The sequence below is a fragment of the Ailuropoda melanoleuca genome, chromosome 7 (assembly GCF_002007445.2).
Source record: "Ailuropoda melanoleuca isolate Jingjing chromosome 7, ASM200744v2, whole genome shotgun sequence".
Classification (NCBI taxonomy): domain Eukaryota; kingdom Metazoa; phylum Chordata; class Mammalia; order Carnivora; family Ursidae; genus Ailuropoda; species Ailuropoda melanoleuca.
In genome coordinates, this window is record NC_048224.1 from 9,755,676 (window position 1) to 9,776,205 (window position 20,530).

Sequence of the window (20,530 nt, forward strand, 5' to 3'; positions counted from 1 at the left end):
TAGTTGACATTTAGCTTTGCGAGTATGTGGATATGCACACACAAACACCCACAATTAGTCCAGGGCAGAATTTGAGCTCCACTTGAGACTATATAGTAATATTTCAAACTGATTGGCATTTCCCCCCTGTGGCCTTATGTATAATAAAGTCTTCACAACAGACTTTGGAAATCATTAAAGTCTGACTGAGGCACACATAAAAGTAGACTGTCAACGCTTGGTTATGCAGAAGCTCGCTCTCTTGGCTAGTAGATTAAACAAATCCTTGGTTTTATTTCTTCTCCTCCTTCTTCCTTACATGGCCCACTTTTGGGGGCATGTCTTTCCTCATTTACAGCAACTCCATCCAAAGGCGGTTAAGGGGAAAAGAGAAAATTTAATCTGCAAATTTGACAGTAAGTCTAGGAAGAGATTTGGTAATTGAATCTACTTGCTGCAAACAGGTTTGGGGGTTATTGTTCCTACTTCTGCTGCTCTACCCAATCTCTAGTCGCCAAGGCTAGCTGAAAGTTGACTACACAAACCTTGCTTTAATTTACAGATCAATGAATTAAATGTACACTGACTACAAAACACATCTCGTTTTAAAAGTTACTACTGAAATATGCTACTTGAGCAGACAGTGTAAGTCCTCCTATTAAACAAAAAATGAACTTAAATGAACTTTAAAAAACAAAAACCAAAAAAAAAAACAAAAAATGAACTTAAATGAACTTTAAAAAATTACTTTTCTGTGAGCAAATAATTACCTTACTCCTAATTTATTAGCTTTAAAGACTTCATTTTCTTTAAGTAGCATTTCACTAAGGAAACACTGTAAATGCAAGGCATATTTATTTTTGATAGAACATATGCTTTAAACTCCATCACATGTAGTGAAGAAATATTTCAAAATTGAGAGAGCGCAGTAATACAAAAAGCCAGCATCTGGTAGGAAATACCTGAAAGAAAGGAATGATTATATTCAGTCTTACTTTTTTTTTTTTTTTTAATAAATGTCACCTTTGTGTCACAAGTATTTTTCCTTCCCTCTCCCAGTAAGTCAGCCTGAAATCTCATTCTAAATCTATAATCAATCTTTTTTTTTTTTTCATTCTCCCACCATAATCCCTTAAAACTCTGGGCTATCACACACACACTTTTGACACTGATGTGTGTTTTCTTCTGGATTGCTGGATTTGCTTAATGCATATATCAAGTATCAAACTGCTTTGCATCAATGACTGGAGGGATAAAAGACCCTATATAAAGATTTGCTCATAAAAAAAAAGTGTTAAGAAGGCAGTCTTAGGAAAAGTCTAAACTAACCAATTGTTAAGTGCATGAACAGAAAATGTCAAGGACTAGAGCAATCCTTGCCAATTTTTCCACTAGCATGATCAATGTATGACTGAGCACATGGGGAAACAAAGTTGCCATCCCATCCTAAAGTTACTAGTTGGCTATCTGATATGTATGTGTTATCAACAAGGCTAAATATCTTACAGAGTTTGGGCCATTGGCAAAATGAAACAATTTTATAGCATCACCAATATTTAACAAGCTCAAACTTTCAGAAAAGAAGTCAAGTCTCCTGAAAAGTTGTGAACAAAGAAACAGAGGGGAGATACTGACTAGCTCTTTGAATTCTGGTTACCAACTTGATAATAATAACGACCCTAATTTCTAGTGAGAAGAAAACTTCTATTAATTAATACCAACAGGCACAATCATAAAAATAAATCCAAATTTTAAAATGTAGCAACTTTTCCTTTAGATTTTTTTACTGTATTTAAAAACAGTACTAGAAAACACTTGCCAACTTCATTTAGTCTCTGACTGAGGCACACATATGTGATCTCCTAATTTACAGCTTGCACGTACAGATGTTCACACTTAGTAAAAGGGCTTCTTAATAGCTTTTTTTAATTAAAAGTGTGTTGATAATAGGTGTTTTAAACATATCCAAACAACACAGCTGAACTGACAAATGCCTGTCTTCATGCCTCACCATGCCTCACATTGTGGCAAGATTTTATAAGAGAGAAAAGATTATGATTCAGTCACATGTATATAGGATAAATGTTACCCCAAAAACCTCCAAATGAAATCTTTCATTAATTTTTCTCTCTATGATCTGTTTCCAAGTAGAAAATGTTAGATTGCTACTAGGTTTATGTAGCCGAAAGCAGAACCACACAGCCGTTGCTTGCTGCCTGCAGTTTTTTTCCCTTGCAAAACTTTGAACCCCATCCAGCTTTGACACACTGCCTCTTCAGTTAATAACTATCAAGTTTCCCCTTGTCTCCTGTCTACTTTTCTTTGAGGCAATTGCGCACTCAGCACCCCGAGATAATAACACACATCTATAAGATAAAAGCAATGGCATTAATGTAATTGTCTGCCTCTCTCTCTTTAGCCTAATCTTTTTTTTCCTTCAGTTTTGACTGCCTGTGTGACACCTGTTTTTGTCTCCTCTGATCCTACGACAGGTTTTCCGCTGACAAGGTTTTTGCCTGACAGAGATTCTGCAGACAAGAACATAATAAAATATGAAGAACTGCTTGTCAGAGTTTCTGCCAATGCTCACATGAAATAAAGAAAAAAAAGTCTCTTTTTTTTTTTTTAATTTTTTTTATAAGGGGCCCTGTGATGGTCGCTTCTGGCCTGTCAGAGAAAAGACCTCCCTGGCCAATTTCTCCAAGCCAAACAGGTGTTTTCTTTTATGTTAGAAGTTGATTTGTTTTTTAATTTTTACTGATAGTGGAAAACATGAACAGCCCAAGAGGGGAGGGGAGAATTTCTATCCATCAGATTTTTGCAGGCAAAGGAATACTGAAGAACTACTAAATAAAAGTGGAAGATATTTCATTCCAAACTGTACCTTCTGACTAAGACTAAAATGCCAACATCTATTAATGATCAAACAAATTGAACTTCCCTGAATTTTACTTCCTGGCTAGTCAGGCTGCTCAAACCTCCTACCCACCTTTCACTGGTTTTGTTGTCTGAAGACAGAAGAAAACAGCAAAGGCGAGAACAGAGAGGCTGGACAAGAGAAATGCAGAAGTGGGACTAAAGGCTAGCGTCTGCAGCTGTGCTTACCACTTAGCATGAAGAGGCTGCTGAAAAAGAAATGGCAACTAGGAATCAGGAACTCTTAGATACACTTAGGAATTTCCGCAAACCTTTGTTCCCGTGCTCCGGTGCAGGAGACACTGCAGTGCAGTGGGTATCAGCTGGCAGTGATGATGAAGGGCCCTTCTTGAGCTCCTGAGCTAGTGGAGGGATCAGTACTCCACAGAAACAACCTTCTGGTCTCAGTGACATGTGCTGAGCACATTCAGAAGGGAACACTTAATTGCTCCTGGGGGCAGGGGGATCCCTCTTCCCTGAGGACAAGGGCAGAGGAAAGACTGGACATGATCAATAGCGCAGCAAGTGTAAAAGCTCGAAGGTCTGGGAAAGAGCTGACGGTGAGGAGTGAAGGGCGGACAAGAGACTGGGTTTTGGTTTTCAGGATTCTCACACCAATTCTAGCTACTCTACCAGTAAACCACTTTAACCTAAGCTTCAGTCTGCCAATTACAGTATCTCATAACGAGGGCCTAGAACAGCTATGTCTAACAGAAACAGAATTCAACTCACATACTTCAATTTCTGTAGTCTCTCTTAAAAGGTAAAAAATAAACTATGAAACTAATTTTTAAGAACATATTTTTTTAAAAGATTTTATTTATTTATTCAACAGATATAGAGACAGCCAGCGAGAGAGGGAACACAAGCAGGGGGAGTGGAAGAAGCAGGCTTATAGCGGAGGAGCCTGATGTGGGGCTCGATCCCATAACGCCGGGATCACGCCCTGAGCCGAAGGCAGATGGTTAACCTCTGTGCCACCCAGGTGCCCCTTAAGAACATATTTTATTTAACTGGATATATCAAAAATATTACCAATATGTAGATAATATATCAATAATTCTTAATGTGATATTTTACAGTTTTTAAAGATTACTTTTCCAAAATCCGGTGTATATATTTACAACAGATCTCAATTTGGACTAGCCACATTTCAAGTGCTCAAATCTATGAGAGGCTTCCCGGTTGGAGGGCCACGTCTAGAGTTGCCTTTGCATTCCTCGGCCAACTGAATTTAAGGCCCAACAACACTGTCCTTTCATTTCGACGGGTTTGAGCTTGCATTTGTAGCATCGCCCGCCTGACCATTTGAGCGGGCTGAGAGGCCTGAGAGGCCAAAATGGGAATTTCCCTTATGCCATCAAGGAACAGCTCCAGGGAGACAGGGACCTTACTACAGGGACCCTTCACAGATACTGCTTATGATTCTACCCAGTTGTGGCAGTAACACCTTAAAATAGTTTCCCTACAGCGCTTTGGCTATATGCTCACTAACTAATAACAAGTGAATTCAAGAAGCTTTTGAAGAATTACAAACACCTACCCTCCCAGAAGGCAAAACTTGGTAAGGAATGGGATGCATAAACAACATTTTATGCCTCCCAGAATAAGAGTCAGGATTTCTCTCAATTACCATAGTTACCTCATCCCATGCTTTCACTCTTCAACAAAGCGTAGGGGGAGGGCAGGGCCCCTGCTCGGAAGAAGTCATCACTATGACACAACAGGAAAAGGAAGAATGGTTGAGAGTATCAACCTGATATTGCTGAGACATACTGGGTCCTTATGACCCAGCAGATTCCCCTGGTCTATCTGAAGAGTTCATCCCAAGTAAAATGAGAGGAGTTGAGTGTTTCATTTATAACTCCTTCAATTTGTGTTCTGCTTAACCTGGTGAACTCCAGTTAATTAAGATGTTCCTATAAACAATTAAGCTTCCTGTAGGATCGTTAGCAAGATATAAAAATTTATGATGTAATAAAGTACAATAAAATGATAAAGTGGTTAGCCCATCAAAGCACTTCACATGCAAGAATATAGGTGTGAAATGGGCAAAAGTCGTCTGAAATCTGACTGAAATTCATCTACTTCTGGTTTGTGGACTTTCAACAGATAAATATTCCTACAATTCATTTTAACTGGTCTACACCTCTCAAAATATAACTTCTGGGAAACAGTGTTTCTAACTTCTGTTCAAATAAGGGCTCAAATGACACTTTAGGGGAAATGGAAGGTAAGGAACTGGACTAGATTTACTGGGGAAAGAACTGGTAACCTAAATTCTGCCACTGGGCACTGAAGAAAACCTGCCCTGGAAAGGGAAGGAGCTCGCATCCCCTATACCTTAAGTGAGGCTCTGGATATTATCATTAGTATTAAGTCCACTCTTCTCTTTAATCTTCCTCAAAACCTTGCTGTGATATTTAGGTATATTCCTGTTTTTATTTGCATTTACAGATAAAAGAACTGAGGCTTATTAAGTAGGGATCGAGATGGGATTTGACCACTGCCTGGTAAATCCAACTTTTAACCGCTAAACTATGCTAAAACATGTCTGTCACGCCCTCAAGGGTTAAGTTTTACTTCTGTAAGAGTTTAGAAATAACAGCAAACACTATTAAGTAGATTATCTTATTTAATCCTAGGAAGAACCCTACAAACTAGGTGCTATTATTATCCACAATTCATACATGAGAAAATAGAGATTACGTAAGTTGGCCAAGGTTCTACTGATGGTAGGTGGTAGAGCGAGCACATGAACTTAAACAGAGCTGCACTCTTACCTACTTTTCTATCATGCCTCCCATTTGTGTATCTGAAGCTTCCTTGTACCCTCAGGCTCCAGCTCTGTATGTTTCAATCTTAAGATCCTCCCTAGAAACTCCTTAGCACTGTATACTTTAGAGGCCAGAATTCACCAGACTCATCTTATGTTCCATCTGAGTAAGAAGAAACTAGAAAAAAAATGTGGAGAACTAATAGGCAGAGAGCCAAGCACTTTGAAAAGGAGGCACTGTTTGTGCTGTGATTAAAAAAGAAAATTTTAGGGAGTTCAAAGCACCATCCCAAAAGGTGGGCAGGCTAAGAAACAAATCAAAATAAGCAGCTCAGGGACACTATGAGAATATAACTAATGCCATTAATCAGGCACCGAACCTTTGCATTTGTGAGGATGTCCTCCCTTTAAAGCTTATCAGCCGTGATCAGGGAGTAAAGGAAAGAAGCAGAAGAGGGCACGGTGCCCTCAGGTCAAGCAAAGAAGGCTCCCATGCCAGGCAGGAAAATGGCCTTGTTTTTGCTCTTTAAAATAAAAATAACTAGAGAGATGTTCAAGGACTTTGTCCATGGAGAGACCAGGACCCAGCTGCCTGACCAGAACTAGGAAGCATGTATACAGGTGGTTTCCCTAACTAAAAATGAATTTTGAGGTTAGGCAAGCCAGGTTTCCGCATCACAATCTGGAAGAACTAAGCTTATTTCCAGATAGATTCTTTTAAGCAGATACTACATGAGTTCCTACCTTTTCCAAACCAGTGTACCAGGGGAAGAGGAGTATGGTGTTCCTACCCACATGCAAAGCCCTGGCAGCACTGACCACCTACATCTTCCCAAAGGATCAAGTTCTCACTTGCAAAGCCTATACTTGTTTCCCTGTGCTAAGGAATCAAGCTAGCATCTTTCTTACACTTTTCATCAAATCCTAAATACCCTACCCTCCTGCAACAAGTCTCTCCGAAAGCAAAATTCACTCTTATTGGGACAATCTCCAGGTCAGTAAAAAGGAGGTCAGAGCTTTCTTGTAAGTTAATATTTGGGAGGATTACATTTCCTTTGTCAGAAGACACTCAGTTTTAATCAACCTTCTCTCTTACTCTTGGAAAGATCTACAAATTACCATACACGAACTGTTGCTGAGTTACTTGGAATGAGTATGATGTCACAGAAATGTCATGCTTTATTATTTACGATAAAAGACTTCTATTTGGGGTCTGAAGGGGAGAAACTCGGGAAGAAAGGAGGAAGAAGGAAAGGTTACTACTACATTAGTTATACTGGCTTTTGGACTCAAGTCAGGGAGAATATTACAGAGTTACCAGTTGGGAATAAACTACTTTCACAGATGTTTAGACAATTCATAAGAAGAGTACAGACTGGGACAAATAATAAAGACATGTGACTTTTCATGGGATAAAATGAAAAATTACTGCTTTTGATCCACTCTGTTTAAATCCTTATAAAGTACACCATGCCGCCAACAAATTTGAGGAATTTCTAAACAGAATGCGGAGATCTCATGGTCTCTGACATAATCAAAAGGTTTTTGATTATAGAATGTTCAGAACCAATGGCCCTGATTTAATACTTAATTATGCAGATTAAGCCTCACTAGAATTTTCTTTTAGGTATATGTTTGCCAGCTTTAGCAAATAAAAATACGGGCTCACTCAGCTAAATTTGCACACACACAGCTATCCTAAAAAAATTATTCACTGTTTACCTGAAATTCAAATTTAATGGGATGCCTTATATTTCTATTTGGGTGAGGGTCTCTATAAATATCTCTGTTCTGATAAGATGAATCAAGTAAAAAAGCTGAGAAGTCAAATCCAATGATGCTGAGAAAAAAAAGAAAAATTACTTCCAGTGAATGACAAAAAAGAAAGGTTTGAAATTAATGGATTATATGAATATTAAGTCTTACAGTACATTAAGCCATAAACTGGTTGGTGTATGACACTAAATTAACTTTATACTGCTCACCATTTCCTGTGGCATAGAACTGAGGAACTGAAGGTACCTGGCACAGTACTTTACATATGATATGGGTTTAATAAATATCTATTCACTGATGATCCAGATGATGCCGGCCAAGCCTGCTCATTTTACATTTAAAAAATCAGAATAGTTTTGATTCGGGCATGAAAGTTAGCTGGCTTGATGACCAAATAATTAAAGTAATATTGCAGGACTGCCTTCTCCTTGAATGAACTGAGGTAGTAAGAGAAATCACATTTATAGAACATAATAAAGGAAAGGTCTCGAGAATTCTGGTGCAGCAAGCATTCTCACAGGCAGACCTGAGCCAAAGAAACAACACCAGTGTTAATTCAGGTTGCAAGGAAGTGAATGAAAATCCGAGCATTCACGCAGCTTGTTGGAATGGTGCATCCTTTTGGTTTAAATCAAAGTATTCTATAAAGAAAATAACTTGTATTGAGAAAGCTGCTGTGGGGGATCATGAAGCTATGTAATATATTTTTTATTCATCAAGCCTCATCTCCTTGCCAAATGCTTACTAGACATACTAAGAAACAGTAGATTTTTTTTCTTAAAGGTAGTTTTAACGAATAGGTTTTGTTGGAAGTAAAAATCACTGACCTAGTAAAGGAAAAATTTCTACATATATCACCTTTCTAAAATCTGTCCACTTCTGTTCTCAAATACACAAATCAAATTCACCTCATCATTAAAGAAAAAATTTCTAGTTGTCTTGGATTATCACTAAAGATTTCCTAAAATCATTTAGAATGTAGTTTACATTTTTTTCTACTTTATTTATATTGATGGTTTAGAAATAAAATCTTCATCTAGACTAAGGTCATTACAATCAATTTGCAAATAATAAATAACAAAAATGATTTAGTATCATAGTTCTCAACCTTTACACCATGCTCCAGTTTTTTACAAAGGCAACAAAGTCCTTTTAGTAACTCTTCTCATTAGAAGCAAGCATTACCCCCACCCCCAACCCACCCCAACCCTCTCTACACACCTTACCCATTACTGGGTATACACTAGTGATACATGCTGTTTTCTTTTTCTTTCTTTCTCTTTCCTTCCTTCCTTTTTTTTTTTTTTAAGATTTTATTTATTTATTTGAGAAAGAGAGCAGAGACAGAGAGCACATGAGCAGTGGGTAAGGGAAAAGGAAGAGGGAAAGCAGACTCCCTGCTGAACTAGGAGCTGGATGTGGGGCTGGATCCCAGGACCATGAGATCATGACCCCAGCTGAAGGCAGACGCTTAACCGACTGAGCGAGCCACCAGGTGTCCCCTTGCTGTTTTCTAAGACTATGTAAAATCTTTGGCTGAAGCTTTAATTCTGTGAATGGTTAAATTACTACTCTAGTTCGATGAGAAAGGGTCAAAATGCAACAAACTATATTTCTACCAATACAAACATTTGTATCACCAGTAAAGAAGTCCATTGTTGCTCTTATCCTGATATCTTATTTCAGCACTTTCGAACCAAGAAAAATTAAAACTTGTAGGAATTTTAATTTTTTCCAAGACTCACTCTATATTTTAGGTGAATGAGGGGAAAACACAGGAAAGATAATGCAAAAAGAGGAGGGAAAGAAATATAATTATTAAATGATTTAGCTGGCAGTATGCTAGAGTCCTTTATCCAAGAACTCTGAACAGAAATTTACAAAATTAGAAAGTCTGGGTTATTACACACTGTAGTTATGGAAATCCTATACCAAAAAAAGCTTGTTTTGAGTTAAATTCAATAAAGCTCTGCTTTCTATTAATCAAAGTGAAAGAGCTAAAATTCATTAATGGGGAGAAAGAACAGGAAATCCTTTATTAATTCAGTGGGAAATAACCATTGGTAGTCAAAGAACTGTTTTGGGCTTTCTCCCCCTCCTGACTCAGTGGTGCTAAAGATTTCAAGGAAGTAATCTGTGAAAAGCACCTGGCCCAGTGTGTAATTTCAAAACCTAGGTGTTATAGTATGATGAATTAATCACTCACTCGCTTTAATTTTTTTAAAACATCTTTCTCAAGATTGTTGTAAAGCAGCTAATGTCAACAATTCAAGCAGGCTGGAGAAGCAATCTGTAAGGTTATGGAAGTGTGTGCGTGTGTGTGTGTGTGAGAGAGAGAGAGAGAGAGAGAGAGAGAATGACTGTGAAATCCAACATTTTACAAAGAAACTAAAGATGCTGCTATCAAAAGAGATATAGGAACATATTTATTCAAAAGAGGCAACCAAGTTTCTGAACACTTTTCTTTTTATAGAGAACACTTGATTTTGACATTTGGTTATTTTTTAGCAGCAAATTTTATTTTTATTATATTATTATTATTATTATTATTAGAGATAGTTCATGAGTGCATACGGGAGTGGGGAGGGGAAAAAAGAGAGGGAGAGAGAGAGATTCCTAAGCAGGCGCCACACCCAGTGCGGAGCCCGGTGCAGGGCTCAATCTCACGACCCTGAGATCATGACCTGAGCCGAAATCAAGAGTTGGATGCTTAACCGACTGAGCCACCCAGGTGCTTCACAACTATCATTTTTTTAAAATTATAGTAACAGGTGGAGTATGTTTAGTGATACAATGAAATAATTCTATGAGATGTGTTCTCAGTAGTCTTAATGCTGTTCCATCCACATTCAGAGACACATTAAAAAATCCAAGGCATTTCCTCGTCCCACACATAAGACACCGTATTGGGTAAGGCAGCCAGGAAGACTGCTGCCTTTTACCTCTGAGCAGAAATAACTGGAGATGTGATTTCAGGGTTTTCTGTGCAGGAGGAGAGAATGAAGCAACTAGTTGAAATGCCAAGGGCAAAAAGAGTGGGTGCTCTCATCCCACTGCCAACTCAAAAGCTGGAAGCCAATCTTGTCATATTTGTCCTAATGAATGGGGGAGAATGGGGTTTGTGCATCTGTGTGTACATATTTGGAGTTGAAGACTGATATACGGTTGAGGGGGAGAAGAGAAGAGAAGTCAAGGAAATAACAACAGTGAGAAAAAGTGTTATTTGTGAAACTCCACAATCAATATCCCAGAAACGTAGGATTTCTAATGACACGGTAGGAAAAGCACAGGCTGATGTAACAGAAATACCTTATTCAAGTTTGGTGAAACAACCATTGGCTAAGAATAATTTATTTTGTTCGAGAAAGAAGAAATATTTCTTTTTCCTCCCATTACACTACTAATGTAATATGCATGTGGAAGTTGGATAGGTAAAACAAACTGGTGACACAGTAAACTTTTATACTCACCAGGCTACCACAGTAGATAGACGATGGTAACCCAGATGGCTTTGGAGACTCATGAGAGTGAATGAAAGAAAAGTCCTTTGTTTAATTGATTGACTCATTTTTATGGCTTGTCCATTGTTCAGTTTCTTACTTTTAGCATACTGTCATTTATTTGAAAGGCTTCATAGTCTTTAATTCTCACAATAATCCTGAAAAGTAGGTGTTGCTCATCCTAGATCACAGATAAGAACCCCAGGCTGCAGAGACACTGAACCCTGCGCCACTCAAGTTGCAGAGCCGGGATGTAACCCATTACTGCCTCTGTGACTCCTGATGGGCTTGGGACATAAGCTCTGGTACCTACGACCTAGTAAAGCCAACACTTATTCAGGGAAACAAGGATATTTAGGAAGTGTTATGGGCTGAATTGTGTCCCCCCCACCCCCACAAATGCATACTTTGAAGCTTTAACCCCTGGTACTTCAGAATGTGACTGTGTATTTGGAGATGGAGCCTTTAAAGAGGCTGATTGAGTTAAAATGAGACCACGAGGGTGGCCCCTAATCCAATCTGTTTGGTGTCCTTAGAACAAAAAGAAACCTGAATGCACAGAGACACCAGGGGTGTGTGCCCACAGAGGAAAGACCATTTGAGGACATAGCAAGAGGGCAGCCATCTGCAAGCCACGAAAAGTCCTCGGAATGAAACCACCCTGATTTTGGACCTCTAGCCTCTGGAACTGCGGGAAAATAAATTTCTGATTTAAGCCACCCAGTCATGGTATTTTGTTATGGAAGCCTTAAGAAATGAACATAGGAAGAGAGAAGAAATCACCGAATGCGGTAACACACACAGACTGCAAAAGGAACAGCAGCTCATATGTTGTTCAAAACCGGACTGAGCTGTTGCAGATTTTGGCCCTGTTAACGAAACAGGAAAGAGTTCCATCCCTGCAGGCACTTAAGGATCGTGGCCCTGCCTGCCGGGCACACCCCTTCCAGGGCATTCCCCTCCTACCACCCTATCTACCTCGTCTCTCACACACAGAAACATGGCTGAAATGTCCCCGCAATGCCAACACACACACCCTAACAAGCAAGGTACATGATAAATTAAAAGCATTTCAAGGCATGGCCCAGTGTTTTTACCTCAGATCTTGCTAGAATAACATGACATTTATAAAAATACAACCCACTGGATATTTGGCTCAGCCTGGGAATGAAGAATATGTCCACTGAAGAGCCAATACCCCAGGCTGTCAAAAAAATCTCAAGCCAAGATTTCTTTTATAAACATTACCTATCTTTTAAAATTCTACATTCTAGGAAGTAAAGAAAATGTCTGCTTATTTTCTAAGTCTCTTTTTGCCTAAACGTAAAAAACATAAGCCATACATTAGAAGATATTAACTGCTTAGTCAAGGCACACTGATGGAACGGCTCTGTGCATCTGGCAAAAAGCCGCAACACTTCCAGCCATGGCCCTGGGTCACCCTCGCCCCCAACACACACCCCCGCAGTGCTCCCACTCTAACACTGGCCACCTCCAATCCTGATGCACACTGAAAGGGGGTATTTACAGATTATTTTTTCAGATACCAGCCAAATAATGCTCCCGTTCACTCTCTCACCCACCTTGGACCATACAAAATTTAACATCTGGGAGGATAAATGCAGCCTCAAGCACATATGACAAGGGTGAGCAGTCATCGACGAATTCTCCTCAAGCAAAGAGGGCGTGCCAGCTTCCCTCTGAGGTCCGGGCCCTGAAAGGCCAACTGTGGTATGTTTGAGTTTCCATCAGGCCTGGTGCTTGCTGGCTGCTGCGATGTCCAGTCAGAACCCCACGGCCCAACTGTCCTATAAACATTGCACCCTTCTGCTAAGAGCTGCTCCGCTCGCCTCGCCTTGCTCCTTGGAGCCGAGAATATGCTGTTGGGAGAGCTGCAGCCTGAATGTTAACTAACACTTGAAGCACCGCTGACCCCTCTCTTCTCCAGGGCAGCGACTGTTCTGAAAAAACACGCACACTCACATGAACCTAACAAGAACAGGAAGAAAAGTCCAGATTTTCCTCACCATGTGCCACCCAGCCATGTTTACATTGATCGCAAGTCCTCAGGTTAATCTTCCCCGGCTGAAAACACTCACACGTGCAGTTTACCAGTGTGCAACGGATGGCCTGAAAAATAGAGGAGGAAACAAAGGATCAGCATCTGTTCAAAGGTACTGTGTTTCTTCACCATTTTAATAAATAACATCCACTTCCATTTTTAAAGGCTGTATGTTGGTAGGGCCTGGAGAGTTGTAAAAGTAAATTTGGATGCCATCAAAATCTCTTATAAAAAAATGTAAAAAAACAAAGCTCATTCACACTAACAGGATGGTTTGTGTTGTTCATATTTAACCTTCTAATTTAAGAAACGCAGACCAAGCAGAATAAGAATAAAGGACAACATATTCTACAAGATGCTTGATTTGTAACGCTAGGGATCCCAAACAGGAAAAATATTGCTGCTACTATATATTCCCATTTAAGTTTATCCACTTGGCAATAATGCAGAAAAATACATTCTAATACAATAATGCTCAGGTGAAATGTTGGTGAAAGTAAAGCATGACATACAAATATTATTATTAGAATATTACTTTTCTTCTGCTGAGTTTCACTTCAATGCTTTGCTAATCTTTCAGAAACACTTTGAAAGACACTCCTGTTGGTCCAATAAAATCTAGCATTGTTCTGGTGTTATTTATCTACTTCTCAATTCCTTGTTTTTTCCCTTTGATTTATTAATTTCATTTTCATTCTTATTTTGAAAAATACAACCTTCCTTTTACTTTATTTTTTTTTTAAGTAGGCTCCATGCCCAGCGTGGAGCCCGAAGTGGAACTTGAACTCACAACCCTGAGACATCAAGACCTGAACTAAAATCAAGAATCGGAGGCTTAAGCAACTGAGCCACCCAGGCACCCCCTTTTCTTTTACTTTAATGGTGACGTAAGAAAATAAATTTGTTTTTTAATTAGAATAGGAAAAGCCATTTATGTAAACATCTTATATCTGTAACAATCCAACTGTGTCTTAGAAAACCAGAAAACACACTCAAAAATCTTTCATTTCTTTTCAAGTACTTTGAAATATCATCTCACCAGTTTATATTATAAAGTGAATCCACAGGAAATTAGCATAAATGAAGTGTAACTTCTTATGGATAAAAACCTATGCTTAAAACTTGCCAAAGCTGACCTATGCTCCTAGACTACAGTTAATAAATTTATCTCATACATTTAGTTCTAATTTGCATGGAAATTCTGAAGACAGAAGGGATTTAGTCTGATCATTCACAGATTAACAATCTACTGTAACTACCTGAACTGCCAGGAAAAGATCTCTCTACAGTTTCAGATGTAATCAATGCTTACTGATTTGGGGCGGTGGGGGGGCGAGGGGGTTGCTGGAGGAAAGGCATGGAACTACCTGAAATTGCAGTTCTATAACTGAAAGCTATGCTCACTTACACAGCTTCCAGATGCTCATATTCCTGGAACTATTCGGACTTTTATATAAACTGTCTCACTTGTAACAGACAGTATTTTAGATATTGTTAACACAGTTGGGCCAAATTCCATTTACACAGAATAAGACTGGACGGGGTTTTACTGTTCACTATGCTTTGGATCAGACAACTTTGAAGTATTTCTCTTTTCAATAATGAACATTAAACATATAGGTCCTGGTTCGGTTTGCAATGAGAGTCCTCACTATAGACTCCTTTCTTAGTTCACCTCCACCTCTAATTTGCTGTTCCATTACCACCAGGGAAACACGCAACTGTATAATCTGCCTGATATTGCAGGGTCTGTCTTCCAATGTCAACAGTCCAATTACGTATTAGCTAGATTGTAAAACTTTAACGTATGCATTGGTGATTGGAAGAATTAGTAATAAGAATAGGGATACCAAAGGAAATAAATGCTGACTAAGCAAGAATAATATATGCATTTGTAGGTTATAGGGGGAAATACGTCTCCTGAAATTTCTCATTTCCACTTCAATAGCTTACCGACTGAGCAATATATCAGAACATAACAGGTTAGAAAGAGCTTATTTAAATATCATGTTCATTAGTTAATGAACTCACAACTTGATTGTAATATGGTCAAAAAACCCAAACAAAACAGTTTAGGGGGCAGTGTTTCTACTAAAAACAAGGTACTTTACAAACTATCTAATTATAAATTCAGATACGGCAACCACATTGACATTAAAATATTCATGTAATTTGAACTGCAAAAATACAAGCTTTCATAACGCCAAAAAAAAAATCACCTTTGCTTTACCAAAATTTAAAAATTCCCAATAAAAAGAGATGATTTCTCAAGGACTATGCATTAACTCCAGCACAAAAGACATACAAACTTTCAGTAGTTAATTTGATGACATTTAATTATTTTACAAAAATAGCCAGATTTTACATTGTGTTTAAAGCATACTTTTCTCAATTTTAATTATAGCTATATTCAGGACAGAACAAATTAAGAGACTGTAGATTTTCTTTATATTTATGTATATTTATTTATTCACTGGTTGACTCATTCATTCATTTACTCTGAACTACTCTATGATTTAAATATTTTCTCTACCTAAATAACTTTATACATCTGGCACATTTGGGAATTAAACTTTTCAGATCATCATCCTTTTTTATGAATTCTACTCTTTTTGTACCTAAACACACAAACATTGGAACACCTCAACTCCTTTTGTATATAAACACTTAACACTGGAATATCCATTTTGTATTTCTATGAATTCCAGAAGGTCTTATTTGTTTTAAATTCAGATTCTTATAGACTACAATTATTCCTTAAGGGAATTATATATATTTAAACAATATGGTCTAAATAAATATTTTGAGTAAGAGACTATTGTGGCTTCAAAGGAAGTTTTATTCTAAATAACATTTTTGAAACAGCATAAAACTCTGACATACTATTTATTCACAACAAAACAGAACCAATGTGATCACTTGCCAACTCACCCACACTTAAAGAAAATAAATTATCATAAAATTATCAAAGGCAGTTAAGCCTCAAAAATGTACATGCTTTACAAGGAGACAGCTGGGAAGAGTAGAAATGGATAAGCTTTCATTTTTTATACGCACATTGACTTCTTTCATTCAGCTAACATAGCAGTTCCTCCCACTCACTGCTGGGCATTCTCAACTACAGAAAATCCAGAGATGAGGAGGAAGTGGCAGAAAGGGGATACCAGGAAAAGAGCAGACAGTTTAGTCAGACTGTTTCCCCCTATAGTTGCAGGGATTCTCATGCAGGTCTAGCTGTCTCGTATTATCAGCCCCTCCATACCTCATCAAGAGTGCTCAGTAACTCCTTCAATTCTGACATGATCAGCATTGCCAAATCCCCCAGAACAATAACAATAATGTTTTTTTTAAAACCTGCAACTTATTAAAAGTAACTATTCCTTCTGCTTACCTTTACCATGGATATCTTGAAAGAAAAATCCACGCACCCAACACCCACTGCTTTCACTTCTGCACCGCCACCTACATTTTAATTTTGCAATCTGGATTCTGCCTCACAAGGTTCTGAAACTTTCTACAAAAGGAATGTTCTCATTAATTTCAGTCCCTTTTTCTAGTCTCCTGGTCTTCCCAGACCTTGATGCAGCTTACAGCACTCTCTCCTCCATTCCTGGGCTGTAGAGACCAACAACCCTAGCTTTTCTGGCAACAATGTCTCACTCTCTCTCCACTGTAAATAAATACAGGTGTTTCCCACGCCAGGCTCTCATTTTTTAATTTGGCAATTTTATCCCCTCCTACAGCTTCAAATATTATCACTATGCAAAAACCATCATTTTGGAGCCAAGTACTGTGTTAAGTGGCAGGAAATGGATGGCAGAGTCCCTGTGCTCAGGGAACCCAACAGAGTTTGTGGGCAGTGGGTGTAGAGAAATGACCCTAAAAGAACAGAAGGAAGCCCTCAAACGGGCTGGAGAAGCACCATTTCTCCCTTTTTATTCCTGTCTTTTCTTCTTCCAAAGGTATGATTTTAAAATTTATAACAGTAAACTATTACCCATTATCATTAATAATAGCTAGATTTACTGGATATTTGCCATTCTCCACTCACTATGTTAAACATTTTATAAACATTAGCTCTCTCAATCGTCAGAAAATACCATGAGGTTAGTACTATTATTACCTTTATTTCACAAATGAGGAAAATGAGGTGGAGATAATTCGGTACCCTGCCTAAAGACACTGAATTAATAAAGTCATAGGCATCGAACCCAAGTCTGTGTAAACTCTCCACCTGACTGACTGAGAATTTTAGTTGTAATCCCATTTACAGTCAGGCAGTTGTGGGGTAGAGCCTCTCAACTTGCCCACCATTCAACCCCCACTGTACACTGTTAACTCATGCTCCTCTTGCAGATTTCAACTCCAATATTACCTCCATGCCCCAGGGCAGCTGCCTTCATCTTCTGGTCCAGTTCTCCATTAGTTTCCAGTTTCACAAGGGGTCTTTCTGTCCTAGCACGTATCATGGTTGTGAATATTTATCTGTAGAACTTATCTTTATTTATCTATAATCTATTACATACAAATGTATTTATACATCTGTGTGATTATCTGATTAATGTCTGTCTTCCCCTCTAGAATTTAAGATCCATGAGGGCAGGGCAATACATTTGTTCAGCTTACAATGAATACTGGAAAACAACAGGTACTCAAAAGGCGCTTAAAGAAATACATGATTCTCTGAGCCTCTCCTCATCTCTAACGGTAGCAATAATATCACAGGAAAGTCAAAAGACTTAAATGAAATAATGACTCTAAAGCACACAGCACTGTGCCTAGTAATGGGAAAAGCTCAATAAATGGAAACCATTTATAACCCAAGAAACTTTCCACATATTATATTTGAATTTTTTCCCCTTATGAGTCTTCCCAATGTACTATTTTCCTAACACTTCGTAAAATGTTTAATACATATTTAGTATTAATGAATAAATGAACACTCTGACATACATGATGCCATATTATTCATACTATAATCCTCCTAGGTAGGTATGACAGGGATTAGTATTTATTTTTAATATTAGGGTTTGGAAATGTTTATATGGCTATTACATGGCTCTTAAATGATAGGGTGGATTTCCCAATTATTAATCAGTTTATTTCCATTCTCTATACAGAAAGGAAGAAAACATACAATTAAACCAGTAAATTATAAATATTGACATTCAAAAGCATATCTAAAATAAAGTAGGTCAATTAAGAATAAAAATATTTAATCAAGGTTTGGTCGGTAAAACTTTTATATCTGAATATTAAATAAGAGTGCATTTGAAGGTATTCTGGATGAGTTCCAAAGCCCTATTCAAATAAGATTCTGTTATCACTAAAACTGAAGTCTCTTTAGCTTTATTACAGTCATAGCTGGCTTGAACTCTGCAAGTATATGTGAACTGCACATCAATCTTCTCACTAAGTGACATTTCCCAGGAAAACACGATTGTTGCTTCAGCTAATATTTAGTGTACCTCACAAAAGAACTATAAATAAGTCTCATTAATAAATCTATTAGCTGTTTCTTATCTGGGAAGACTTATATAAGTTACATATTAATACAAAATAACAAAAGGCAAAATAAGGCCACAGGGCAATTAGAAACATAAAACATATTCTGAAGCAGCAATCATAGGAAGGAAACAAAAAATGAAAAATTTAAATTCTAGGTTTTGCCTTTCCCTAAGAAAAACTATTTGCCAGGAGATCCCTTCAAGGTGTTTATTAACCCTGGCTAACTCTCCCATATAAAACTAAAAATATTTATTAAATTGATTTCCCCTTGTTCATTTTTGGGGAGGATATCAAGATTTATAACTTAGACTATGAAATTGTACTTGAATCATTTTTAAATGTTTAAACCAGAATTATAGAAAAAGCTGATATTAATATAGCATCCTTTCTGTCCCATCAGTTTCTTCTGTAAACTTAGGTGATTCTAGGTGTATAAATTAATTGGCTATGATGGTCATAAGTGACAAGGCTCACCTTTTTTATTTTTAGCATGAAAATATTTCTTAATAAATTGAATTTTCTACTTTGGAAGTCACACGTAGATATAAATATGTAAAATTGGCCAACCCTCCATAAGGATACAAAATAGTCTATGTTATAATGAGTTCTTATTAAGTCATCACTACATATGTTACTCATCTCCGAACACAGACACAAGTCCAAAGAGGAAAGATATACAGGGTGTCAGAGATCAAATGAACCATTTTATTGGGTAGGAAAATCATCTTTGAAGTACTTTGGTCTTAAAAAAATAAAAAACAAAAACCTGGAATAGAAAATTATCTGTTAATGAATCTTGGAGCTAAATATTCCAGTACTGTCACAGATTACATTGTAGTAATTACAAAGTAACAGTTACCAAGCATTATGGATGAAGAGAATGGCCAAAGAGACCCAGAGATTAATGGGACTTCTACACATTAAAAACTTAGGACAGTACTTCAAAAACACTGTCATGAATATTCTAAAGAATTCAAATGATAGTAATGTGGTTAAGTCAGGAAATAGCTCCCCATGTAAATATCAGGTCAGTTTTTTCCTTCCCATTTTCACATGGCTGATACAAAAATCTAATGGAAAAGAAACAACTTCCAAAAGAAGTACTTTGAGTGTTAACTAAGACTTGGAAAATCACTATGACGTTGCCTTTGTAGAACTCCTCAATATCGTGAATTTGGCCAACACACAATGCAGCCTGAGCATACAAAACTTCAGTTTTTTTGAATGGTGGACAGCTTCTGAGTCATCGTGAACTAGACAAAAGCACAAGAAACTTACATTTACTTGATTACAAAACTCAGACATGATTAAAACAAAGGTATGTCTCCCTGTTGTGCTACAGGGTTTTTGCAACCGGATATCGAACTAAGACAAGATGGCATGATTTGGACAAAGAACATTGACCAAAAGATCCATAGTTTTAAATATCCTATGAAGAAGTTTTATAACAATCTAAAAGTCTTCTCTAACTCTGAGAATATTTTTTAAAAGATTTTATTATTTGAGAGAGAGAGCACAAGAGAGAGGACAGAAGGAGAGGGACTCGATCCCAGGACCCCGGGATCATGATCTGAGCTGAAGGCAGACGCTTAACCAACGGAGCCAGCCAGGAGTCCCAACTATGAAACTATTAATATAAATCTATAGTTGTAATAAGGTGGGTATGTTTTCAATATTTATACAAAAAAATACAAATCTGAGTTTCAATGGGCAATGTTCACAGAGTTCACAAAAATTAATTACCAGTGATTATAAAGTATACTATAAAAGTTAAGAGTCCAGAGTGTTAAACTGCATGTAAATGCCACTACTCATAACAGTAGTAAGAGCAAATGAGAAGCAATAAAGTTGTTCTGTCTGCTTAACAAAATCCACTCAAAATTTCACAATGTGAAATTACAGCAAAAGTATGTATCTTACTTGGGGTAAGACAAATTTGAGATTGAAAAATTAATTAACCCTTCAATAACAAGTTCCTTCAAATTTGCATAAATGTTTTTAATGTCATATGAA

The 20,530-nt window shown here is 37.6% G+C and overlaps 1 protein-coding gene across 11 annotated transcripts in view; it reads right to left on the reverse strand.

Annotated features, from left to right (window-relative positions):
* Positions 1-20,530, reverse strand: part of BNC2 (basonuclin 2) — a 417,234-nt gene that overhangs the window by 136,011 nt on the left and 260,693 nt on the right. For all 11 annotated transcript variants that reach the window (XM_034663950.1, XM_034663947.1, XM_034663945.1 and 8 more), the window contains one exon: positions 12,975-13,077. In XM_034663950.1, coding sequence (XP_034519841.1) covers positions 12,975-13,077 — 103 coding nt within the window. The remainder of the gene's footprint in view (positions 1-12,974; positions 13,078-20,530) is intronic.